At 40.8% G+C, this 27160-nt stretch overlaps 1 protein-coding gene, 1 non-coding gene and 1 pseudogene across 4 annotated transcripts in view; 1 reads left to right on the forward strand and 2 right to left on the reverse strand.

The window, feature by feature from the left end:
* The window catches only part of TRPM6 (transient receptor potential cation channel subfamily M member 6), a 165591-nt gene that overhangs the window by 34718 nt on the left and 103713 nt on the right, over positions 1 to 27160 (forward strand). The window contains exon 1 of one of the 3 annotated variants that reach the window (XM_070375762.1): positions 7752 to 7867. The exons of 1 other annotated variant lie outside the window; for it this stretch is intronic. In XM_070375762.1, the coding sequence (XP_070231863.1) occupies positions 7835 to 7867 (33 nt within the window). In that variant the 5' untranslated portion in view covers positions 7752 to 7834. Of the gene's footprint in view, positions 1 to 7751; positions 7868 to 7974; positions 8451 to 27160 lie in introns of those variants that run through there. One more of the 3 variants, XM_070375763.1, reaches the window with a different exon arrangement.
* Positions 13021 to 13078, reverse strand: LOC138989033 (small nucleolar RNA U2-30; annotated as a pseudogene).
* Positions 13216 to 13295, reverse strand: LOC138989034 (small nucleolar RNA U2-19). The gene has a single exon (XR_011465278.1). It is a non-coding gene; the product is annotated as a small nucleolar RNA U2-19 (small nucleolar RNA).

The raw sequence follows: 27160 nt of genomic DNA on the forward strand, positions 1-27160 counted from the left end.
TTTGCTATGGTGTCTTTTGTTTCTTTTGCATTTATTTCTGCCCTAATTTTTAAGATTTCTTTCCTTCTACTAACACTGGGTTTTTTCATTTCTTCCTTTTCAAGTTTTAGGTGTAAAGTTAGGTTATTTATTTGATTTTTTTCTTGTTTCTTGAGGTAAGCCTGTATTGCTATGAACCTTCCCCTTAGTACTCCTTTTACAGTGTCCCATAGGTTTTGGGTTGTTGTGTTTTCATTTTCATTCGTTTCTATGCATATTTTGATTTCTTTTTTGATTTCTTCTGTGATTTGTTGGTTATTCAGCAGCGTGTTTTTCAGCCTCCATATTTTGGGATTTTCAATAGTTTTTCTCCTGTAAATAAGATCTAATCTTACTGCATTGTGGTCAGAAAAGATGCTTGGAATTATTTCAATTTTTGTGAATTTACCAAGGCTAGATTTATGGCTCAGGATGTGATCTATCCTGGAGAAGGTTCTGTGTGCGCTTGAGAAAAAGGTGAAATTCATTGTTTTGGGGTGAAATGTCCTATAGATATCAATTAGGTCTAACTGGTCTATTGTATCATTTACAGTTTTTGTTTCCTTGTTAATTTTCTGTTTAGTTGATCTACCCATAGGTGTGAGTGGGGTATTAAAGTCTCCCACTATTATTATGTTATTGTTAATTTCCCCTTTCTTACTTGTTAGCATTTGTCTTACATATTGTGGTCCTCCTATGTTGGGTGCATATATATTTATAATTGTTATATCTTCTTCTTGGATTGATCCTTTGATCATTATGTAGTGTCCATCTTTGTCTCTTTTCACAGCTTTTGTTTTAAAGTCTATTTTATCTGATATGAGTATTGCTACTCCTGCTTTCTTTTGGTCCCTATTTGCATGGAATATCTTTTTCCAACCTTTCACTTTCAGTCAGTATGTGTCCCTTGTTTTGAGTTGGGTCTTTTGTAGACAACATATATAGGGGTCTTGTTTTTGTATCCATTCAGCCAGTCTTTGTCTTTTGGTTGGGGCATTCAACCCATTTACATTTAAGGTAATTATTGATAAGTATGATCCCATTACCATTTACTTTATTGTTTTGTGTTCTAGTTTATACACCCTTTCTGTGTTTCCTATCTAGAGAGGATCCTTTAGCATTTGTTGGAGAGCTGGTTTGGTGGTGCTGAATTCTCTCAGCTTTTGCTTGTCTGTAAAGCTTTTGATATCTCCTTCATATTTGAAAGAGATCCTTGCTGGGAACAGTAATCTGGGCTGTAGATTATTTTCTTTCATCACTTTAAGTATGTCCTGCCATTCCCTCCTGGCCTGAAGAATTTATATTGAAAGATCAGTTGTTATCCTTATGGGAATCCCCTTGTGTGTTATTTGTTGTTTTTCCCTTGCTGCTTTTAATATTTGTTCTTTGTGTTTGATCTTTGTTAACTTGATTAATACATGTCTTGGGGTGTTTCGCCTTGGGTTTCTCCTGTTTGGGACTCTCTGGGTTTCTTGGACTTGGGTGATTATTTCCTTCCCCATTTTAGGGAAGTTTTCAACTATTATCTCCTCAAGTATTTTCTCATGGTCTTTCTTTTTGTCTTCTTCTTCTGGGACTCCTATGATTCCAATGTTGGGGCATTTAACATGTCCCAGAGGTCTCTGAGGTTGTCCTCATTTCTTTTAATTCTTTTTTCTTTTTCTTCTCTGATTCATTTATTTCTACCATTCTATCTTCTACCTCACTTATCCTATCTTCTGCCTCTGTTATTCTACTGTTGGTTCCCTCCAGAGTGTTTTTGATCTCATTTATTGATTATTCATTATATATTGACTCTTTTTACTTCTCCTTGTTAAACCTTTCTTGCATCTTCTCAGTCCTTATCTCCAGGCTATTTATCTGTAACTCCAATTTGTTTTCAAGATTTTGGATCATTTTCACTATCATTATTTGGAATTCTTTATCAGGATTCCCTATCAGGAATCCTTTTATCAGATTCCCTATCAGGAATCCTTTTATCAGATTCCCTATCAGAAAACCTTTTATCAGATTCCCTATCTTTTCCTCTTTTGTTTGGTTTGGTGGGCATTTATCCTGTTCCTTTACCTGCTGGGTATTTCTCTGCCTTTTCATCTTGTTTATATTGCTGTATAACTAAGATCATGGCATCTGGTCTCATCACTTCATAGATGGGGAAACAGTGTCAGACTTTATTTTTTGGGGCTCCAAAATCTCTGCACATGGTGACTGCAGCCATAAATTAAAAGACGCTTACTCCTTGGAAGGAAAGTTATGACCAACCTAGACAGCATATTGAAAAGCAGAGATATTACTTTGCCAACAAAGGTCCGTCTAGCCTCAAGGCTATGGTTTTTCCAGTGGTCATGTATGGATGTGAGAGTTGGACTGTGAAGAAAGCTGAGCGCTGAAGAATTGTTGCTTTTGAACTGTGGTGTTGGAGAAGACTCTTGAGAGTCCCTTGGACTGCAAGGAGGTCCAACCAGTCCATCCTAAAGGAGATCAGTCCTGGGTGTTCATTGGAAGGACTGATGCTGAAGCTGAAACTCCAATACATTGGCCACCTCATGTGAAGAGTTGACTCATTGGAAAAGACCGTGATGCTGGGAGGGATTGAGGGCAGGAGAAGGGGACAACAGAAGATGAGTTGGCTGGATGGCATCACCGACTTGATGGACACGAGTTTGAGTGAACTCTGGGAGTTGGTGATGGACAGGGAGGCCTGGCGTGCTGTGATTCATGGGGTCTCAAAGAGTCGGACACGACTGAGCGACTGAACTGAACTGATATTGCTGTGTTTGGAGTGGCCTTTCTGTATTCTGGCAGTTGGTGGTTCCTCTTTATTGTGGAGGTTCCTCACTGTGGGTGCGGTTGGACTGGTGGCTTGTCAAGGTTTTCCGGTTAGGGAAGCTTGTGTCAGTGTTCTGGTGGGTGGAGCTGGATTTCTTCTTTCTGGAGTGCAATGAAGTGTCCAGTAATAAGTTTTGAGATGTCAGTGGGTTTGGTGTGACCTTGGTCAGCCTGTATATTGAGGCTCAGGGTTATGTTCCTGTGTTGCTGGAGAATTTGTGTGGTATGTCTTGATCTGGAGCTTGTTGGCCCTTGGGTGGTAACTCATTCATTTAAAAGGTGCATGGTATTTTATGGTATGGACACATCACAGTTTATTTGCTGCTGCTGCTAAGTCACGTCAGTCATGTCCGACTCTGTGCGACCCCATAGACGGCAGCCCACCAGGCTCTGGTCCCTAGGATTCTCCAGGCAACAATACTGGAGTGGGTTGCCATTTTCTTCTCCAGTGCATGAAAGTGAAAAGTGAAAGTGAAGTCGCTCAGTCGAGTCCAACTGTTCGTGACCCCATGGACTGTAGCCCACCAGGCTCCTCCGTCCATGGGATTTCCCAGGCAAGAGTACTGGAGTGGGTTGCCATTGCTAAGCACCCACTAATGGCTGTTTGGATTATTGGCAATCTCTCTTCATTACAAAGGGTGCTACTGTGTATATCGTTATATACAAATCTTAGTGCGTTTCTGAAATATGAAGTTCTAAGACTGAAATTGTGATGGAAAAGATATGCCTTGAATCCAAATCTCTCTAGTGAAGTGATAGTCTTTGAGTCATGTCTGACTCTTTGAGACCCCATGGACTACACAGTCCATGGAATTCTCCAGGTCAGAGTACTAGTGTGGGTAGCCTTTCCCTTCTCCAGGGGATCTTCTCAACTGAGGGATCAAACCAGGTCTCCTGCATTGGAGGCGAATTTTTTACCAGCTGAGCCACCAGGGAAGCCCCCAGATCTCTAACATGCTTTCCAAAAGGGTCTCATTTTAAACTCTTACCAAAAGTATCTGAGGGTTCCTGTTTCTCCCCTGGCCAACCATGAATATTTTAATCTTTGTTTATGTGACAGGATAAGTGATCCATTTTCATAGCAGAAAAACAAATTGGGAGCATACTCCAACAGAAGCACTGAATAAGAAAAACATCTATTCAGTAGGCATAAGAAAATATATTGCTACCTTTCAAAAGGAAATTTGACTTGCAGCTGTTTAGGAGAAAGCGTCTGCCTGCAATGCGGGAGACCTGGGTTCGATCCCTGGGTCGGGAAGATCCCCTGGAGAAGGAAATGGCAACCCACTCCAGTATTCTTGCCTGGAGAATCCCACGGACAGAGGCGGCTGGTGGGCTACAGTCCACGGGACTGCAAAGAGTCGGACACGACTGAGCGACTTCACTTCAGTTCAGGAGAATAAAATGGATGAAATTCAAACTTAGCACCTTTGATTTGAATGGGAAGGTTTGAAAACAGAAACAGTCACACAAGAATGGACTGGAGGTCTGGATTTTATCCTTCCTTACTGGAAGCATGTGCTATACTGTACTTCAGTTGTGTCTGACTTTTTGTGACCCTATGGACTGTAGCCCGCCAAGTTCCTCTGTCCACGGGATTCTCCTGGCAAGAATACTGGAGTGGGTTGCCATGCCCTCCTCCAGGGGATCTTCCTGACTCAGGGATTGAACCTGTGTCTCTAAAGTCTTCCCTCATAGCTCAATCAGTAAAATAGTCTGCCTGCAATGCAGGAGACCTGGGTTTGATTCCTGGGTCAGGAAGATCCCCTGGAGAAGAAAATGGCAACCCATTCCAGTATTCTTGCTTGGAGAATCCCATGGACAGAGGAGCCTGGCAGGGTACAGTCTATGGGGTTGCAAGAGTCGGACACAAATGAACAACTAAGCATATTCTAGAGTCTCCTTCATTGGCAGGTGGGCTCTTTACCACTGGCACTACCTGGGAAGCCCCCGCCTTTATTTAAATTACTAACCCATACCTTTAAACTTCTCCCACTGTGAAATGCCCTCTAGATTTATCATCATTTCCATTACCCACTTCAGAATGCTACTGCATTTATTTTGTTTCTTTTATGCTTCTGAAAGGAACATAGTGGTGGCTACCCAAAGTGAAGGCCATGAACAGGAGATACACTATGATTCATTGGGCATGAGTTTCTCATGGTGATCTTTCTTCTTGGTGCAAAGAGAGTTATTTATTCAAATTAAGGAAAATGAGCCAAATCCAAGCTTGTAAAATTTTCTTTAGGAGAAGAATGCATATGTTAGAACCTACTCCTTAGTAGTCCCCAGTAACTGGGACTCATTAAGATTTTCACATATAGGGAATTCCCTGGTGGTCCAGTGGTTAGAATTCCATGCTGTCATTGTGACACCAGTTCAACCTCTGGTCAGAGAACTAAGACCTCGCAAGCTGCGCAACATGGCCAAAACCAAACAAAAAACAATTTTACATATAAAAAAAGTGTTGTCATACTCATTTTTCTCTGTTGAAAAATCAGCTGTTTCCCTTCATTTTTAAATCACTAGGTTGACTTTAAAAGTTAGTGCCTTAAAGCCATGTTAGATCAGGAACAAAACATTTACAATGTTCAGGGTAAAAACAGAGATCTGATAAAGAAGAAAATAAAGGAGAAAAGAAAGGGACGAGGAAGAAAGGGATTAGGAAAGGACAACAAATGAGAAAATAAAGCTGTGTATGTTGATTAGTGTTACCAGTGGTGACCCAGGTACTGTTTCACTTTTAATTGTTCCTCCTCCCTACAAACCCAAGCTTCTTGAGGACTGGACAATGTCTTATTCATCTTTGTTTTCCCAGCACCCAGCAGGATGTCTGACAAGCAGTCTGTGTTCAGGAAATGTTTGTTGGCTTGAATTAAACCACCCTAAACTACTAATGAACACCCTAAAGTTTAAATTTCATTGTTCTCCACTAGGCAAAGGTATACTTGTGGCCAGGAGATTTTTTTTTTTTTAGACAAGTTTTAAGTTGAGTGAGGTGCCTGTGAAAGATACAGATTTCTGGGCCCCACCCCAGAAATTATATAGATGGTTTAGGTGGCCTGGGTGAGGCCTGGGAATCTGCACTTTTAACAAATGCCTCAGTTGTTTCTGTTACAACTTGGAGACCAATGGCACCTTATACTAGCACATCAGATGTTTTAAGCCCTAGAATTGTCCTGATATTTTAGACTCTGCCTTGAGGCTTGGTCTGAAAAGAATATATGACTATCCTGATATGTAAATTTACCAAAGAGGTTAAGACTGAACTGAACTGAACACTCTTAAGAATCTTGAGTTCCAAATGTTTAGTTTTCTTGGGGGTCTGCAGATATTTGAGAGCTCCCATTACTTTGCCAACTAAGGTTCATCTAGTCAAGGCTATGGTTTTTCCTGTGGTCATGTATGGATGTGAGAGTTGGACTGTGAAGAAGGCTGAGCACCGAAGAATTGATGCTTTTGAAGTGTGGTGTTGGAGAAGACTCTTGAGAGTCCCTTGGACTGCAAGGAGATCCAACCAGTCCATTCTGAAGGAGATCAGCCCTGGGATTTCTTTGGAAGGAATGATGCTAAAGCTGAAACTCCAGTACTTTGGTCACCTCATGCAAAGAGTTGACTCATTGGAAAAGACTCTGATGCTGGGAGGGATTGGGGGCAGGAGGAGAAGGGGATGACAGAGGATGAGATGGCTGGATGGCATCACTGACTCGATGGACGTCAGTCTGAGTGAACTCCGGAAGTTGGTGATGGACAGGGAGGCCTGGCATGCTGCGATTCATGGGGTCGCAAAGAGTCGGACACGACTGAGTGACTGAACTGAACTGAGTCTCTAGTGCTGAGACAGACTGACAGAGGAGATGTATGGAGAAATACCAATCAAGAGGTGCTTACATGCCTTAGGGGGGCTCCTGAATCCGTTAACTGCTCACATTAAAATTTTGAGGGAATTGGGTCAAGGAGAAAAAGTAAATGTATTAATAGAAAAACAAACAACAACAAAATGTTAATATGCAAATAAGATGTTCAAGTTTTCTAACAAAGAAAAATTAAAACCACATTGAGAAATGAGAGAAGGGACTTCCATTGGCAGTCTGGCAGTTCAGACTTTGCTCTTCCATGGCAGGGAGTTCAGGTTCATCCCTGGGTGGGGGAATTAAGATCCCATATAAACATGGCAACCCACTCCAATATTCTTGCCTGGAGAATCCCATGGACAGAGGAGCCTGGCTGGCTACAGTCCATAGGGTCACATGGCTGAAGCGACTTTAGCAAGCGTGTATGCATGCTACCTGGTGTGGCCAACAAGAAGAAAAAAATGAGTGAAAAAAAGAAGTGTCTGCAAATGTGAGCTCACTGGGCAGAAATTCAGAATGGACTAATTTGAAGTCAGTTAAGGATGAATAGCTACCATTGTTAACTACACTTGTAATAAGTGAGCCTCATCTCTGCCAACATACTGGGATTCACCCACAGTAACTGATGGCAGCCTTAAAAAGACTGCCTAACCAGGGGAACCCACCGAAAATACAGAAATCACAAAGCTTTTGATTGTATCTTCTGGATTTCAGAACAGCCTCTGAGGAAAGGGATTCATTCACCATCGTTCCCACTGTGTAGATAAACAAACAATCCCAGGCCCAAAGGGGTCACCTAACATCCAATAACTCCCAGATAGTAAAAGACTGTTTGTTAGGTTACCCCTCCGCCCCCGTGTCCTCCCAACACCATGCTGACTCAACAAGACCAACACAATTAAATATACAATTAGATATATCTGTGATGATGATGAAAATCCCATCTGACCCTCCCTATACTTGATCCAGGTAAGGTCGGAATCACCTTTCTACACTGGAGGTAACTGAGGCCAAAAGGTATTGTGACAAATCTATACGGCTGTAAAAGGCAGCGTGTGGAGGTGGAGCTCAAATCTGACTCCACAAGTCAGAAGCTCAGATAAGGCTTTGGTAGCGGGGCCTGCAAGTCCAGGATGAGCGCTCCTTCCGCGGCGGAGCGCTTACAGGTAAGCCGGGCTGCCAGTCGGCGGGGCTGTCTTCAGCGACTTTACCAGATTTGATCCCAGTGCCCTGGGTGCTTTGTAGGTGGGGCCGGCCACAAGTTATTTAACTAGAATCTAGAATAGATGGGACTTACGAAATATCTGCTCTCAACTCCTCTGGTCTCCACCCGGAGCCGATTATCATATTTGAGGGTTCGCTACCGTAGGACACTTAAGTGCACGCCCCACAGCCCAGGTTCCGGGAGCTGGAACGGGGCCAGCGTGGAGGTGGTATCAGAGCGGAAACCTAACGGGGCTGGGGGTCCGCCTTAGGGCGGTGGGGAACCCGTCCCGGGAGAGGAGGCAGTTCTCTGGTTCCACTCCGGGCGGGCGGCGGAGGAGACCGGACGTGGCGTGAGGCCGGACCCGGGAGGAGAGAAGTCTCGGTTCGGAGCGGAGAGGCACGTCTGGGCGGCGCAGACCTGGAGAAGCCGGGCGTCGCAGCTCCGGGAGGCGGCGGGAGAAGTCCCCAGGCCACTGCCTGCACCCTTACAGGTCCCCGCGAGGCCCGCCCCGGAGTCCCGGAGCGATGAGAGTGCAGGTCAAGGTAAATGCCGCCGCCCCAAACACCCTCCCGGAGTCCCCTCCCGGGGCTCCGCTCCATCCTCTACCTCCCACCGCTGGGGCTCGCAGCGAGAGCAGCGCGCTGGCTCCTCCCGACTCCCGTCCGAAGTGCTATGGGAAGTTTTGTGTGTGTGTGTGTTGGGGGGGAGGGGGGGAGGAGAGGGAGGGCGCCCCCGGCTGCTGGGGAGCCTTGAAGGAGCTTGGGGAATTGGGGACAGGAGTGGAGACCCTGGTAGTGCCTTGGTCTCTTGTAAGGCGGCCAAACCTCGAACTGGCTATCACCTACCTGTTTTGTCTGGAGTGGCACACATGTGTGAAATAGTTCGGTTTATTGTGCACATTTTATTCTTGCATTTCGGCATAGTCTGGTTTTTGGTACAGACTGTTAAAGCCAAATCAGCCGAATTCGCATCCTCGCTTCACCAGTAGCTACGATATTGAGCAAGTTACTGGAACCTCTGTACTTTGGCTTCCTCATCTGGAAAATGGGATGAGGATTGTAATTTGAACATTAAATGAGATGTTATATATGCAATAACATTTCGAATAACGCCTAATATTTATTGGATTACAGAAGTTTGATTGTTATTATTTCACCCAGAAAGTAATCCTGTAAGATCTAAGTATCACCACCCACCACTCCCACCACACCGGTTTATAGATGAGGAAAATGAAGTTGAGGGAGGAGAATAGTTAGGATTGGAGTCCAGGGTAGGGGTTTAAAACACGAAGAATATGGATACCATGCACGGGATTTTGAGCATTTGTTCCTAGGGAGAAGGTGGTTCATTTTTAACTACCAAAGTGGGGACTGGATTCTGCAATTTCTTTTTTCCCTGTATAAAAATTTTGGTATTTCGTTTTTCATTTGCTTTGGATTCTTCCATGACTGATAAAGTGTTGGATATTCTGGCTTGACTGACACCTGGCAACCCCCTACCCCCCTTTAGGTATGGTTTTCTGATGTGGGCCTCAGTTGTGATTTTTCTCTTTTTACTTCTTAGTATGATTGAAGTTGTATATACACGTAGTTCAGAAACAAATAATTCCATAAGGTTCATTACCAAAAACAGCAGAACTTGTGTCATTTTTTTCTTTTCAGAAAGAGCAATCATGTTCATCTCTTTTAGCTGCTGCTACTGCTAAGTCGCATCAGTTGTGTCCAACTCTTAGTGACCCCATGGACTGTGGCCTACCAGGCTCCTCCATCCATGGGATTTCCCAGGCAAGACTACTGGAGTGGGGTGCCATTGCCGTCTCCGCTGTTTAGCTAGTTGGTACTTATTCATGTCTAAATAATGCTTGTATTACTCCTTCTTGATTTTTCAGGTTTAGTATTTATGCACTGTTTTTTCAGAATGGAATATGAGTATTTAGCTTTCTTCTAAGTTCCTGCACCTATCACTAACATCTTTTCTCTTCCTTCCATCTATCTTCAGAATATAGTTATCGCAAAGGTTCCCTTTGAGTTTCTCTAATGCTGGATCCTGTTTCTTGTATCCCATGTCGTTGTCTTTCTTATTTCCCATTATTTTGGTGGAGCACATTCTCCAGTAGGTCTCTGAGAAAGGTTACATGTAAAGTAAACTGAATCAATGTATTCCTTTTTTAAAAAAAATATATTTTTTGATGTGGGTCATTTTTAAGGTCTTTATTGAATTTGTTACAATATTGTGTCTGTTTTATTTTTTGGTAGGAAGGCTTGCGGGAACTTAGTTCCCTGACCAGGGATTGAACACACACTTCCCTGCACTTGGAAGGTGAATCTTAACCAGGGACCACCAGGGAAGTCCCTGAATCAATGTGTTCTTGTGACATATGATCCTTCCATATTTTTTTTTTTCTTACCAAAGTTTCACTAATAATACAAAAATATGTTCTTTTGGTAAATAATTCAAACCCTACAAGTAGAAATTCAAACAGAAAGTTTCCTTTCTGTCTTTGGTCCTCATCTCTCTTAAACCCAGAAGTAACCAAACCATTGGATTTGAAGAATATTAATTAGGTACAGTATTATTATATATTACTATATACAATATATTGTTTTGATTTGTGCATTTGTTTTTACATAAAGGAAATTATACTGATTATTGATATGCAACCTGATTCCTTTAAAAGTAGTTCTTGGACTATTTTTCCATATCAATACAAACTGATGCTTTCCTGGCTAATATATTCAGATGAATTGGATCATTCAAAATCAAGCATATAAAATTTTCTGAACACTTACTTTTCTAGTTTCACTCAGCCAATAAATAATTACTGAGTGTTAACTATATGCAAAATCACTGCAGATGGTGATTGCAGCCATGAAATTGAAAGACGCTTACTCCTTGGAAGGAAAGTTATGACCAACCTAGATAGCATATTGAAAAGCAGAGACATTACTTTGCCAACAAAGGTACGTCTAGAAAAGGCTATGGTTTTTCCAGTGGTCATGTATGGATGTGAGAGTTGGACTGTGAAGAAAACTGAGCGCTGAAGAATTGATGCTTTTGAACTGTGGTGTTGGAGAAGACTCTTGAGAGTCCCTTGGACTGCAAGGAGATCCAACCAGTCCATTCTGAAGGAGATCAGCCCTGGGATTTCTTTGGAAAGAATGATGCTAAAGCTGAAACTCCAGTATTTTGGCCACCTCATGAGAATTGTTGATTCATTGAAAAAGACTCTGATGCTGGGAGGGATTGGGGGCAGGAGGAGAAGGGGATGACAGAGGATGAGATGGCTGGATGGCATCACTGATTCGATGGATGTGAGTCTGAGTGAACTCCGGGAGTTCGTGATGGACAGGGAGGCCTGGTGTGCTGTGATTCATGGGGTCGCAAAGAATTGGACACGACTGAGTGACTGAACTAAACTGAACTATATGCTAAATCCTGTTCCAGAACCTGGGAATATACAGTTAACAAAACCTTTATTTTTGAGGTAGACAGGGATGGTGAGATGGTTCTAGATGATGGAATTGAGTGCAGACTTAGCAGCAGCAGCAGCAGCAGCTTTAATGAGCTTGTTTTTCCTCTCTTGGAGTACACATCATTGAACCAAGTCTGTCTGTCTTTCTCTGTAGAAAACCACCATTACAAATTGGACTCCACAACTTCTGTGTGTGCCACCAGTGCAACAGAACCATACCTCTGAGACACAGAAATGGATATTCTGAATAGATAAACAAATGTGATGTACACATACAATGGAATATTATTCAGCCTTAAAAAGGAAGGAATTCCTGTACCATGCTACATCATGGATGAACCTTGAGGACAATATGCTAGATGCAATGCTTAGTCATAAAAAGACAAATATTGAATGATTCCATTTATATGAGATGTCTAAAGTAGTCCAGTGCACAGAAAGAAAAAGTAGAATGATGGTTGCTAGGGCCTGGAAGTTGTGTAATGGGAATAAAGTTTAATTTTTGCAGGGTGAAAACATCGTAGGATTTGGTTGCACAAGTTTAAGTACAGTTAATAATACTAAACTGTGGACTATAAAATGGCTAAGATGGTAAATTCTACATTGTGTGTATTTTACCACCATTTTTAAAAAAATAAGAAAAAAAATTCACACAAGCTCCATAGTGGGATTTGTCCTTTACTTTGTAATTTTTATTTTATTTTTCACAGCGCTGGGTCTCCATTGCTTTTCTCTAGTTGCAGAAATCGGGGACTACTCCCTGGTTGTGGTGCACAGGTTTTCATTGCAGCAGCTTCTTTTGTTGTGGAGCACAGGCTCTAGGGCATGTGAGCTTCAGCAGTTGTGGCTCCCAAGCTGTACAGCACAGGTTCAATAGCTGTGGTGCTTAGGCTCCGTTGCTCCATGGCATGTGGCATTTTCCCAGACCAGGGATTGAAACTGTGCCTCCTGCCTTGACAGGCCAGTTCTTTACCACTGAGCCACCAGGGTAGCCCTGTCCTATACTTTGAATTCATGATTGAACCTGTTTTCAGCTGGGTTCAGCTTTTGCAGGGAATCATGGCTTTTTTAGGGGTTGGGGTAACAGTGGACTTCCCTGGAAACTCTTCTTGGCACCAGAACCTTTAGCATGTTCCTTTGTTGGTGGTAGCCCAATGCTATTTTTCATTTTTTCCCCATGAGTTTTGGCACTTCCATATCTCTGGGGAAAAGGTCCCTAAGTTGTTTATGGCACGGATAAACTTTGAGACTATTTCAGAATTACACAATTGAGAGAAGTGAGAAGTGGTCATTTTGTTTGCCTTAAAAGTTTCATTCTTTTCCTGGTTTTGTAAGCACGTGCCTCTCTGCGAGAGCCTTCTGGTCTGTTTTGACTTTTACTGCTTGCAGGGCATAGACAGGTGCCTTCCCTGGCCCTGGTTCTCCTGTAGTTTCCCAGCTGGCATTTAGTTTCCAGCCCTGGCCTGATGTGGAATGATCCTGTGCTATTTGCTGGCTCTGGATCTTGAAGCCCACCCAGATTGGATACGAGTCAGGTATCCAGGGGTTGCAGATATGCTGTGTTTTGATTGGAGAGATCAGCCTGGTGAACTGGATTCTTCTTCTTCTTCTTCTTCTTTTTTTTTTTTTTCCTATTTCTCCGAGCTCAGATCAAGTGTAGTTACAAAGGTCTGTAGTAAAACCTTGTCATCATTGCTCAGAACTGATCAGCCTTTCATACACGCACACACCCAGCCCACTCTCACTTATCCATCAGTGAATCCTCAGTTATTCACTGTCACCTTTACACACACACACACACACACACACCCCTTATTTTAAATTATTCTTTTGCTTTTCAGTACTACTGAGATCATATGTCAGGTGGACTAAGAAGTCTTCTGATGCTCAGATTCGGCTATTTTCATCATTAATCCTCTTCAGTAAGAGCAGATCTCTGAGAATGGGTTGTTCTTTATTCTCCCACCTCTCCCTAAACTATGTGTGGGCATCATATAGAATTTTCTTTCCAGGCAAACTCAAAGCTTGGTGGGGTAAGTGACTATAAACAAGTGACATTCTCTTCTCACTTTACCTATTGTGGACTTGGAGCTTCTTGTAAATAGTCTTTTTTTTTTTTAATTATGTACTTTATTAAAAAATTAATTTTATTTATTTATTTATTTTTGGCTATTCTGGGTCTTTGTTGCTGTGCAGGCTTTTCTCTAGTTGCAGAGAGCTGGAACTATTCTCTTGTTGCAGAACACGGGCTTTAGAGTGTGTGGGCTTCAGTAGTTTTGGCATATGTGCTGTGCAGTCCTGGTTCCCAGGTTCTAGAGCACAGGCTCAATAGTTGTGGCGCATGGGCTTAATTGCTTCACGACATATGGGATGTTCCTAGACCAGTGATGGAACCTGTGTCTCCTGCATTAGCAGGCAGATTCTTTACCACTGAGCCACTAAATGTGAAAAAGTGAAAGTGTTAGTTGCTCAGTCGTGTCCAACTCTTTGTGGCCCCATGGACTGTAGCCCACCAGGCTACTGAGCCACTGCTGCTGCTACTAAGTCGATTCAGTCATGTCTGACTCTGTGCGACCCCATAGATGGCAGCCCACCAGGCTCCCCTGTCCCTGGGATTCTCCAGGCAAGAACACTGGAGTGGGTTGCCATATCCTTCTCCAATGCATGAAAGTGAAAAGTGAAAGTGAAAGTGAAGTCACTCAGTCGTATCCGACTCTTAGCGATCCCATGGACTGCAGCCTACCAGGCTCCTCTGTCCATGGGATTTTCCAGGCAAGAGTACTGGAGTGGGTTGCCGTTGCCTTCTCCGAGTGAGCCACTAGGGAAGCCCAAATAGTCATTTTTGACATCAGCAAACCACCTGTCCCAGGGTGGAATCTGTCAGGAATTTGTGCTTTTTGTAGCAGGAGTGCTAGTAACCTTGGAGAAAACATATTCTTGGGATTATTTCCTTGTCCTAAGAGTTTAACATTCTCTTTATCTTCCTTGGGCTGTGGGATAGGAGGATGGCTGAGGTTGCCCACACAAACCAAAGGAATTTAGGTCCAGGCAAAATTTGTGTGATTAGAAGATCATAGAACCTGAAAATCATATGCCATTTTGGAATGTCTAGAAGGTTCTTTCCTTTCTCACTGATTTCTCTCATTTGCTGCTGAAAAGAACAGGATATGGTAATTGTAGATGCTCTAGAAATATCAACAGGGAGGCCAGAAGAGTAATGAAAGTAACCAAGAGTCAGAAAAAGTAGTTTTCACTGCTGACTGCACATTCTCCTGGCCTCAGGCAAGTTAGGTCAGTTTTCTTATCTGTAAAGCAAATGGCCACTGTTTGCTGGCTGCTTCTTTCTAAAGGTTGTGAATGTGCTTGGAGTTAGAGATTCCTTTGACAATCTGATGAAAGCTATAGATAAGTGACTCAGAAACTCACAGTGGAAACCTGACCTGCTGGGCACTCAGGCTTACTGGGCAATTTAAGCTCTGTCTAAAAATGACTGCCCACCCTTGGCCTTAACAGACCATTGCCAAATTAGAATGCAACCTAGTATTACCAGATTCTGTTTTTTGCTTGCTTGTTTGTTTAAACTTTGTTCCTTGTTAAGGAAAATGCGGATGTATAGATTTTTTGTTGAACATGAAACCTCTGGGTTTTTACATTTTTCTAGTTGCTTCAAAGATTTTTGAAAACACTTATGGGCTGAACAAAACACATTCATGGCCTGATTTCTTCCTTTGGTTAGAAACATGTCTGAATTTTGTTTTCCACTATGGTTAAACCCAAATTGTTTATGGGTTTATTTTTGGGCTTTTCTCCCTTTCTGCCTGTACCACTTCTGCAAATATATTTTTTAGTGGATTTATTGAGATATATTCACATATCATATAATTCACACATTTAAAGTATCCAATTTAATGAGATTTTTTTTTTATCTTCACAGAGTTGTGCATCCATCACCACAGTCAGTTTTAGAACATACCCACCATCCCTCATCCTCCTTAGGTCCTCATCTCCTCGTCTCCTCATCCTCCTCATCTCCATCAGCCACAGGCAGCCACTGGTGTACTTTCTTTCTCTATGGATTTGCCTATTCTGGGCATTTTATATAAATAGACTCATACAATGTATATGCCTTTGCGACTGATTTCTTTCACTTCACATAACATTTTCATGGTTCATCCATGTTGTAGCATGTAACGGTACTTCTTTGTATTGCTGAATACAATTTCATTGTGTGGATATATCATGTTTTATTTGTCCATTCATCCATTGATGGATATTTTGTTGTTTTTGCTTTTTTTTGGTCTATACTGCTATGAACATTTGTGTACAGGGTTTTGTGTGGACATTTGTTTTCATTTCTCTTGGGTAGATACTTAGAAATGGACTAGCGGGATCATATGGTAATTCTGTGTTTAGCCATTTGAGGGACCTCCGGACTCTTTTCCACAGCGCCTGTACAGCTTTCCATGCCCACCAGCAATCTATGAGAGTTCCAATTTCTCCCCATCTTTGCCAATACTTTGTATTGTCTGAGTTTTTGATTATAGCCATCCTAGTAGGTGTGAAGAAGTATCTCACTGTGATTTAGATTTGCATTTAAATGATTAATGATGTGAAAAATCTTCCTGTGTTCCCTGGTCAGTTGTATATCTTCTTTGGAGAACAGCATATTCAGACCCTTGTGTAGCACTTATTTTCAATAGAGCTCTTGAGATTTTCTTTTGAGAAATGCATGTATTCAGATCCATGCAAAAGTTGTTATACAATTTCTAGGGCTTCATGACCCTCTTGATACCTCTCTCTGGGTCTAAGGATACCAAAAAAAGAGGTTGGGGTATGAAGCAGAGATTTTTCTGGGCACTTCATGTGCTTTATGTCACTCTTACATCTGCTAAGGACCTTATGGGATTTGTGTGAGGATCAGATCTTCAGGAAAGTGATTTGTAAACCCCAAATCACTATTCAGCTTCAGGGATTGGTACTTGTGCAAGTTCTGCGTGTAAATGATGGTGAAATGAAGTCATTAAAGGTGTGGACTTGAATCTGACTGCCTGTGTTTGAATCCTGGTGTCATTTTTATGAACTATTGTGTTCTTGTTTAAATTACTCAACCTCTCTGACTCAGTGTCCTCTTTTGTAAAATGGAGATAATAACTGCAACTACTTCCCACATGCTCTGGGGCAGAGTTAATATAAACAAAGTGCTTTGCCTTGTGCAAGTGGGTGCATAGAGAGTGCTGAAGAAATTGTTAACTTGCTGCTGTGGACTAAATGTTTGTGTCCCCCCAAAGTCCATATATTGAAGCTCCAATCTACAATGTGATAGTATTTGGAGGTGGAACTTTTGGGAAATAATTAGGTCTTCAGAGTGGAGCTCTCATGAATGGGATTAGTGCTCTTACAAGAAGAGACACAATTGAATGCTTTCTCTGCCATGTGAAATTATAGTAAGCAGGTGGCTATTGTAAATAAGAAGAGGGTTCCCACCAGAACCCAACCATGAGGGCACCACGATCTTGGACTTCCAGCCTGTAGAATGTTGAGAAATAAATATTTGTAGTGTGAGCTATCCAGCCTATGGTATTCTGTTACAGTAACCCAAGTAAGATACCTGCTATTTATATTATCTTAGGGCTTTCCAGGTGGCATTAGTTGCAAAGAACCTGTGTGGCAATGCAGGAAACCATAGAGACTCAGGTTCAATCCCTGGGTTGGGAAAATTCCTGGGAGGAGGAAATGGCAACCCACTCCCATATTCTTGCCTGGGAAATCCCGTGGACAGAGGAGTCTGGTGGGCTACAGTCCATAGTGTCGCAAGAGTGGGACATGACTGAAGCGACTTAGCACATAAGCATATAGAACAGAATGGGCTTCCCAGGTGGTTCAGTGGTAAAGAATTCATCTGCCAATGCAGGAGACCCGGGTTCTATCCCTGTGTTGGGAAGATCCTCTGGAGAAGGAAATGGCAACCCTCTCTAGTATTCTTGCCTGGGAAACTTGGGAGGAGTTCCCAGAGGAACCTGGAGGGCAGCCTGTAGTCCATGGAGCCACAAAGGAGTTACAGACCAAAGTTACATGACTTACAGACCAAACAACAGCAATGTAGAACAGCACAGGTTATGGTGGAGCAGGTTGGCCTTTGAATATGAGAACACCTTTCTTCTTCCTGGAGGAGATAGATATCCTCTGTTGATATTTTAAAGAGCTAAGAGGTTTTTTTTTTTTTTCCTATAAACTGAATCTTGTTATCTTAGGAAAGAGAATTTTCCTCCCAGAAGGATTTCAGTCCAGAGGGTACTTTACAGATCCTTGGCCTGGATCAGTTAATCCTGACTGAACTTTGTCACCTCTGTTAGTGTCTATTTAAAGTGATTTAAAACAAACAAATAAAAACCAAACCCCCCAATTTTTGTCCTTATCTGGCCTAGAGAAACTCAGATTCCAAGTAGTCAGTATTGTTCTGTGATCAGGTCAACTGAGTAGATCTTGCTGGATTAAAACAAAGAAAGTCCAAAGTCTTAAGATTTAAACTCTTTATAGTATTAGCTAGAGTCTTTAGGGCAGTCTTTTCTTTTTTTGCTACACCACACAGCTTGTGGGATCGTAGTTCCCTGACCAGGGATTGAACGCAGGACATAGCAGTGACAGTGTGGAGTCTTAACCACTGGAATGCCAAGGAATTCCCTGGGACAGTGTTAAGAAAGACAGACTAGGAGGGAGTAAGTGACTTGGCAGAAGACTTTACAGATTGGATCTTTGTTCTTGGATGAGATAAAGAGGCAAGCCTCTCAGGCTCATGTTTTGGTCTCTTGAGCTGCTAATAGCCACTACTTGCAAGAATAGCCACTATTTCCAAGAGAAATCACATTTTGAGAAGCAGCTCTTTTAGTGGAGATATTTCAGCTGGAAAGTGCATCTTGCTGGCTGGTGTTTGGGTTCAGCAAATACTGAGTGTGAAAAGCAGAGTGGTAGATGAAGGAATAGAAACCACTTACCCATAAGGAGACATCTGAAGTCCTTCTCTGTGGGGTCTCCTTGATGTCAGAGTCCTTCATTTCAGTTTAACTGAAGGGACAAGCTCTGTAAATGTCAGCCCAGGAGAGAGTTTCTAAGAATTACTGGAATCCCAATATGTTGTCAGTGTTGTTTTCTAACCCACAGACAGTGATTTGTGTGCGTGTGTGTGTGTGTCTGTGTGTGTATGTATGGTGCATGGGCTTTGTTAAAGAAAAATTTTTCATGACATTTGTTAAAAAGAACAAGGAAGACCAGTGAAGAAAAAATGATTGCAATGGGAGTTTTCAGGAGGCAGGAGAGATAGGGCTTAACTCCAAATACAAGGGAAGTGGAGATTTATGGGCAAGGAGCAGGATACCATCAGTGAATGGAAAGGGTTAAGAGGAAACATCAAGGCTAGGGGATTCTTCTTAGACCATTCAACCGGAGTCTTGCTGAAGGTGGGCCAGAGTAGAGTGATCAGATACCAAGCATGGGGGATTTTTGCTAAATTAACTCAGCTGGATTCTAAAAATTGACTAAGTGAGCTAATGAGAGAGCCCAAGTTTGGGGCCTAGTTAGAAAGAGGACTCAAGTCAGAAAGAGCCTGACCCAAGTTTGGTTAGGAAAGAGAGTCTTCCTCAGCTTGTAGCTAGAAGTGACTAAGGTAGAACATTCTTCTTTTTAATACAATCACAAAATATGTGATCATTTGAGTGATACCTTCTTTAAAGAAGAAAGTTGCTTTTCTTTTGTTTAATCACTTTTTTAGAATTGTCTTTTTAGGTCATTTCAAGGTCTCTTCCTTATGAATAGAATATATTTTTTCTCATTTTAAATTAGCAGAAGAAATTAGATATAGAAGAAATGTCTTAATAATCAGTACCCAGTGGAAATGAAAACTTGTTTCGTAGTTTGGCTTTCAATGACTTAGAAAAAGGCATTGTGCAATAACTGTGTTCCCTTTCCTTCCTGAAGTGCATTGAAAGTACAGTCAGTCTCTAAACAACAATTTGGGAACTTTGAAAATCAAATAACAACCAGAAAGAGAAGTTGGGAACTTTTTTCCTAGCAAATGATATTTCATATCTGCCAACCTCTGTTGCTCACAGAATTCTTGGTACCCCTGACAGACTTCTGATTCTCAACTTCCTGGTCCAACCTCATTCCATTAAAACATCTTTTTCCTCTTTGAATTTTAGGGGAATTATTTGTTCTGGATGTAATTTTTTTCTGAGAAAAAGAAACAAACAACCAATCTGATTTGTACCCTACCCTAAATCTTTCAGCTTAAATTCAGATAAAAATCTTAACAATTTCTATCTTTTAAGTTAAACATTTCAAAGACTTTAAAAACTAAGTTAAAAAATCCTAAAGATAAATGTAAAAATCTTGCATTAAGATGTAAGATTTAGGGGAGGTAATATTCTTAGTTGATAATGGGTGGAAGTCTCTTGGAAAAGAATATACCAAAATTGCATCCTGTGGAAACAAGTGTGTGATATCCTCACAGGCGATCCTTGATTAAATATAATTAGGGGAACAATGGATAGTTTATTCTTTCTGGAGAGTCATATGAGCAGAAAACATTTTCCAACTGCTTATATGAGCAGAAAAGATTTTCTCCTTTCTTATCGGTTGTACTGGTGACATTTACACCATTTTCAAAATTACTTATTAAAAAAAAAGTTACTGGGGCCTGGCTAACATGTTCCATGAAAGAGTGGAGACTTAGAGTCCAAGAACTAAGAGCAATCCAAGAACTATAACTAAATTATAACATTACGGTGGTGGTTGTGGTGGTTTAGTTGGTAAGTCACGTCCTAATCTTGGCGACCCCATGCACTGTGGCGCACCAAGCTCCCCTGTCCATGGGATTTCCCAGGCTAGAACACTACAGTGGCTTGCCATTTCCTTCTCCAGGGGATCTTCCCAACCCAGGGGGTTGAACTCAGGTCTCCTGCATTGCAGGTGGATTCTTTACCACCTGAGCTATCTACTGCCTGCTACTGTAACATTACAGCAAATCTGTTTTGTTTTGTTTTGTTTTGTTTTTGGCTAAGTAGCAATTATGCACACAGTTGTAAAATGTTTACCTAAAGTGATTGTAATTAATTTTAAAAAATGTAAGTAGAGTACCTATTTCTAAGTGTAGCTAAAGAAATGCTGAGGAAAATGGACAGCTGGATAGCTGGATGGTTGGAGATTATTTTAACAACCCCTGGGGTGAATTGCCCAGGAAGAACAGGATTTATCCAGTTTTCTGATAGAGATTTCTTACAGACTAGAGAAGGAAACACATTTACCTTACCCTTGCTCTCCACTTCCTTTCCTTTCATTATACCTTGCTCTGACTTGTCCACTTGTCTGAAGTCTCCAATTACACGTCACACAGTCTAGTCATCTGGGCACACATTTTTTTTCGGTTAGTGTATTAGGGACATTCCTGGAAAGTCATATGATAGTTTCTCCATAGGGTGAACAGTGAGATACTCTTGGTGTTCCCCATCTTTCTTTCTTTCTTCTTTTTTGGCTGTGCTTCATGGCATGTGGGATCTTAGTTCCCTGACCAGGAATCAAATCCACGCTCCCTGCACTGCAAGAGTGGAGTCTTAACCACTGGACTGCCAGGGAAGTCCCCCCGCATCTATTTTAAATTTGTTGGATCCTCTACTGAGAGAGCATTTCCTATGCTTTGTGGTTCACAGAAAAGATACTGTACTATGCTGATGTTGTATTGTAAAGAGCTAGTAATGAAAAGAGGCACTGTGATTCCACATGTGTATCACCTGCCTTTCTGTCTGGTTAAGATGAACAAAGGAGAATGCTGAGATTTGCAGGCATCGCAGCTAAATGGAGATGTGGAGAGCATAGAGCATGTTCTGAAGAGCATAGATAAGAGGGTCTGGAGCAGAATTACCAAGAAGGGAAAGTTTGCCACTCCACTGCTTGCCTCTGTCACAAGAAGCAGCATTTTCCTCAAGGCTGAGTCTTCCTCCTTGGCTATTCATATTATTTTGTTTCCTGCTCCTCACCCCCAAAGTCTCTAAAGTCATTTTTATTCTCTCTTCCATCTTCACTCTTTTATCTACATACATGGTTCCAACTTTCTTAATATAAAGTCAACCTCTCAACTTTGTTTATTAAACACAGTGCAAAAGAATGCTAGTGCTTGTATTCCATAGAACCTGCTCCATTCTGTAGAGGTGGTAATTGTATCTGTCTCACAGTTGTGAATAGTATTTAAAGCATTTAGCACAGCCCTTGACATATATGAGGGCTTCCCTGGTAGCTCAGACGGTAAAGCGTCTGCCTACAATGCGGGAGACCTGGGTTCGATCCCTGGGTTGGGAAGATCCCCTGGAGAAAGAAATGGCAACCCACTCCAGTATTCATGCCTGGAAAATCCCATGGACCAAGGAGCCTGGTGGGCTACAGGCCATCGGGTTGCAGAGTCGGACATGACTGAGCGACTTCACTTCACTTCACTTCACTTCACTTGACATATATGAAAGTCTACATAAGCATTGACTTTGCTTTATATTGTTGATCTAGTGGCTGTTTTATTTCTTTCTTCCAAGGATATCTTACACTAGCTTCCTTCTCTGTTTTACAATCTACTTCCTGATTTTCTCTCAATCTGTGTATTTGTCATGGACAACAAAAATTGTCCTTCTTACTTTCTTTTCATGATTAAACACTTCTCAGTATTTCTTTGAAAGTACCTACTTTTGTAATAATACAAACTTTAGAGAGAAAAATTTTCTCCCTTCTCAACTTCAGGTATCGTGTCATCCCGATTAATAACGCTCTGGTTTTTATTCCCTGAACTTTATTCTCTACCCTATGCTTAGTGTTCCCCAAGATTCCTGGCTCTTTTATCTTCTCTCTTTTCTCCTCCCCAGTGACTTTGTGGCTTTTGTTGTACCTTAGCATTGGTGTCTTCTGAATTCTTCTCCAGGCCTAAGACTCTACATTTCTAACCACCATTGAACTTCATCAGTCACCTTTCAAAACCTTTGTCATCTTTTGGGGGCTTCCCTGGAAGTTCCATGGTTAAGACTCCAAGCTTCCAATTCAAGGCATGTAAGTTTGATCCCGAGTTGAGGAACTTAAGATCCTACATGATGTGCAGGGGAAAAAAAATCTTTGACATCTTTCAAGGACTTTTTTAAGTTTTGTGTTCTCCTTGAAGCCTCCCCCAAATACTGGCAGACAGCAGGGATTTCTACTTCTAAGGAGTCCCACAGCCTGCTCTTGTGCCATATTTGGTATTAATATCTATCAGTAAACATAGGTTCTTCTCTTTTGGTGTTAGTCTCTGGGACCCAATTTTATTTATTATTTTTATTAGAATTATATAATATGCCCATCAAAGTATTTTGAATGAATGAATGAATAAAGGTATTATTCTTATAAGTATCAATGAAAGAGCAGGTAGACTGACAGAACATATACTGCCTGAGTTCTGGAGGGCTTATCCCTTACCATGCTTCAGTGATGTCTTTGGGAGGAACCATGTGGTAGGTACTAAAGTCAGATGTAAAGGTAAAAATAAATGCAGTCAAATGTATCGTTCAAAAATCTCCTGCATTGCTCAGAAAGAGAAGTATGTGAAGATTTGATCTCTAACTGCTTTTTTCTCTATGTGGGAGTTTTCTTCAGTTGAACACCAGATTAAACAGGTGATGTTGAAATACTGCAGTGCACTCACTGAGATTAGATGTGCAGACTAAGATGTGCATCGGACCTGAGACCAGCCAGGAAGCAGCAGATCCTGCCTCTCATTCACACTGAACCCTAGTGCCTATATGTGGTCACTTTTAGAAAGTGATCTTTCATGTGTGGTACCCCTGGGGATTCCTCGGGATCTTTGAGACCCTTTCAAAGTTCCTCAAAGTCAAAATTATTTTTATACTGGTACATTGTTTCCCTTTTCCACTCATTCTATCATAAGCATACAGTGGAGTTTTCCAGACGCTACATGACAAATCCATGATATCGAAAATGTTTATTAAAATACTATTTCCTTTTTCCAACTCCATGTCCCTGTTGGGTCAATTCTTTTTATGTACGTCAACCAAAACCACTTTGTAAAAGACTAAATGCAGAAGCAGATATAAGAATCCTGCTGTTTAAAGCCAGACAAAAATACAATGGTAAGCCAGACAAAAATGCAATGCTTTTCTCATAAACCTTTTAAAAAATACTTTTCATGAGAAATATTTATTTTAACATGTGTTAGGTTGATTATAATTATTGATTTTTTAAATGAATTGATGGGGAAATACTTTAAAAAGTCCCAGTTTTAATTTCTAATATGTAAATATTGGTAGCTGTATTCCACAAGTGAAAGTTCTATGGAGGTCCTTGGTAAATTTAATGAATATGGAGTTCTAACTCCCCAAAGTTTGAGAGCTGCTTCTCGTGGGCATGCTGTACTCCTGAATGTGGAATGGCATTGGAATTGCCCACACCTAAACATTTTATATCTTTTCTCTCACCTTTCTTCTTCTAGTCCTCTCTCATTCTTTTATTTTCCACTTAAAAAATTGAAATATAGTTAATTTACAATGTGTTAATTTCAAGTATACAGCAAAATGATTCAGTTATACATGCATATATATGTGTGTTCTTTTTCAGATTCTTTTTCATTATAGATTATTATAAGATATTGAATACAGTTTTCTGTGCTATACAGTAGATCCTTGTTATTTACCTATTTTGTATATAATAGTGTGTATATATTAATTCCAAACTCCTAATTTATCTCTCTCCACCTCCCCTCACCCCCCATTACCCACTTTAGTAGCCATAAGTTTGTTTTCTGTGTCTGTTAGTCTATTTATGTTTTGTAAATAAATTCATTTGTATCATTTTTTTAGATTCCCCATATAAGTGATATAATATAATATTTGCCTTTCTCTGACTTACTTCACTCAATATGATAAGCCCTCTCTTACTCTTTTCTTTTAGCAAAGATTTTGAATTAAATATGTGGTATGTGTGGTATTTAAATATGTTAAATATATGATATGTATCTGCATGGAATTGCAAGCAGCAGTGTTCTTTCTGCCCTGTTACACTTAGAAGGTGAAACAAGTAATCTTCTTTGTATATAAACCTTACTATGGATAACATAAATGCCATTGCCTTTAGCCTATAATTCCTAGTAAAGGCTTTATTGTCTCAGAGGATGGTAGGTTTTCTAAAAGTCAATTATTTGAGTATAGCTCTGCTGATAGTAAAGCTTCACTCCAAGAAACTTTTCTAGACTATGTTCACTTAGGTATAGTACTAGTAAAGTTTTGGATAATTTAAGAAGATATTTGTAGCATAAATAAAGACCATCCCTGTGTACCTGAATAACAAATTTGTGAACATTTTGCTGAGTGAAAATTGGAGACTGAGTGTATCTAACTTGAAAACCTTCTTAGAGTGGTTCTACAGCAAATAGGCCCAGCATTCAGTTAAACTCTGTATTTCACTATCCAGGGATAGTTGTAAAGAATACTCATAAGGGAAGCCTCCCATTTCCTTTTCCCTACTTATCAAAATGATTTCACATGATCTGAAGTAATAAACATCTTGTTTGCAAGTTTAATTCCCTAAGAATAAGGCTGAGCATGTGTGACAGCAGAGGAAAGGATGTCTTCTCATTGCCATTTAAAATTGTGTTTTTGGACTAACGTAAAGAGAGCTTTCACCAATTTGGGATGTGGAGGGATGTTTGACATTTTAGCTTGAACCTTTTATGATATACTCTACTAAGTAGGTCACTGTTGAGTTCTTCTAATTCCCCATTAGAGTCTGTGAAGAATTCATAAATGTTTTACTCATATACTCATGAGTTTATGTAATCTAAATAGTCATTATGAAGTTCTAAATGCTTTTGTTCAGTAAGGCAGTATATGAAAATGTCAGTAAAATTTCTCACCCAATCGGGAGAAGTGGCATTTTAGGGAATTGTGAGTTATTTAGTTGACATTCTATTAAAAATGTTACCATTAAAATAAGAAAAATAAAAATAAATCATTACCATCAAAATAGTGCTTACCTTTGACTACCCAAAGAGAAGAAAACCTGTAAGGTTATTTTGTGTTCGTGAAGAAGTACTCCTAAATGCGGTTTTCTGGAAAGATTATTTACTAGAAAGCTAGTGAGGTTAACTTGTGGCAGTGTGGTGAGCCAGATCCTCGAGTTTGGGTTATTTTAGACTTGGATGCCCTTTACCTATGACTCTTAATCTCAGATCAAGTGAGTCCCATGAGGTATCCCTCAGATTATGGACAAAACGCCGTGGGAGACCCTAAGCTGAGTCTCCCAGTAGATGGGCTGGCTTTGCATTGATGTATTTCCCCAGCCAACACATCCATCTGCCTGCCACTCAATTTGAGTTGTGTCCTTGCTCCAACGGAGGGGCTGTGTAGAGAAAATAAAAAATGTCAATCTGGAGTGTGAAAATATTTTGTCTATTTGATTCATTCTGGTGCTTCCCTGCATGGTGTAGATTCCATGATAAATAAGCTAATGCCTATCTTGAAGTAGACTGTAATAATGTTGAGAAGAAAACAACTGATTAGGTGCAAGTAAGTGTTGTGTGTATAGAAACATAGATATAAAAGAAAGTAGTCAATTTAACCTGGAAAAAGTATGTTTTAAATGTTTAATTTTTTTTAAGTATGAGAAAGTTAAAAAAAAAATTACTTGTTAGCTGTGTGCCCTTCAGCACCTAATCACACAGTCCCCTGGATATTAAAAAAGAAAAATCCATGAACATTTAGAAGAATTTTTTTTTTTTTAATCAAGAAATGCCTCTAAGACTATTCCTTCTCAGAGATTCCCCTGAGAAACAATCTGTTATCTGGAAACCCTAAAAAGCCCCAGTGAAGAAATACTTTCAGTGACATCAGGAATTAATTCATTTATAGCTACCATTAGAGGATTAGTCTTAGACATTTCTTTGCTGTTCACCACCCTTACCCCAGTCCTGGGCACGTAAAATATATTAGGGTGAGGCAAACTTTGTGCCAACACAGCCTAAGACTGGCACTATTTTCCTTCTTTTCTGTCTGCCTTTCCCTTCCCTAAATAACGCCCACAATGAAAACACAAGCTCACTAACGCAGTATATAAAAAATACCCAGTCTATAAAGACTACCATGATTGCTGCAGAAATGGCACATTCTCTAATATCAACAACAATGTGCTGCTCCAAGTGGCAAACACATGTCGATTATTTGCCCTGAATAGATGTGGGCTATTGAATCAGAACCAACAGACATATGGCTTCTAATGGTACTCTGTTGAACTGAACACGGGGGAACCTGTTCCACAGGTGCTGAAGTGTATATTGCAAAAGGCTACCATTATGAGGTAGGGACAAAAAAATAAAGTTCTAATTTGAGAATTGTTTTGAAACGCTTGCAAATTAAGCCTGCTTTTCTTTTCCTGTAGTTTTGAGATAAGATATGGGAGTTGCAGGAGGAAGGTTTCCATGTTCTTGTTAGGGCACAGGTTTCCTGTTTACACCCTTGGAGAGAAAATTGTATACATGAATTCTTGAAGTTCTATTTTAAGTGTGTTCGTTTTGTTGCTCATTCTGTAATCACTGGGTTGGGCCCTGGGGCAATAGCAATGACTGGTTAGGGGCCTGTTAGGAACTGGAGTCTGGTGGGAAAAAATGGACCCATAAAAATCATTCTTTGTAATATGAGAGGTCCTAGGAGGGAGACTTGGAGCTCACCAAAGTGTTTTTCTATGAAAAAAATACACCAATGTTAAGTT

The sequence above is a fragment of the Bos mutus genome, chromosome 8 (assembly GCF_027580195.1).
Source record: "Bos mutus isolate GX-2022 chromosome 8, NWIPB_WYAK_1.1, whole genome shotgun sequence".
Taxonomy (NCBI): Eukaryota; Metazoa; Chordata; class Mammalia; order Artiodactyla; family Bovidae; genus Bos; species Bos mutus.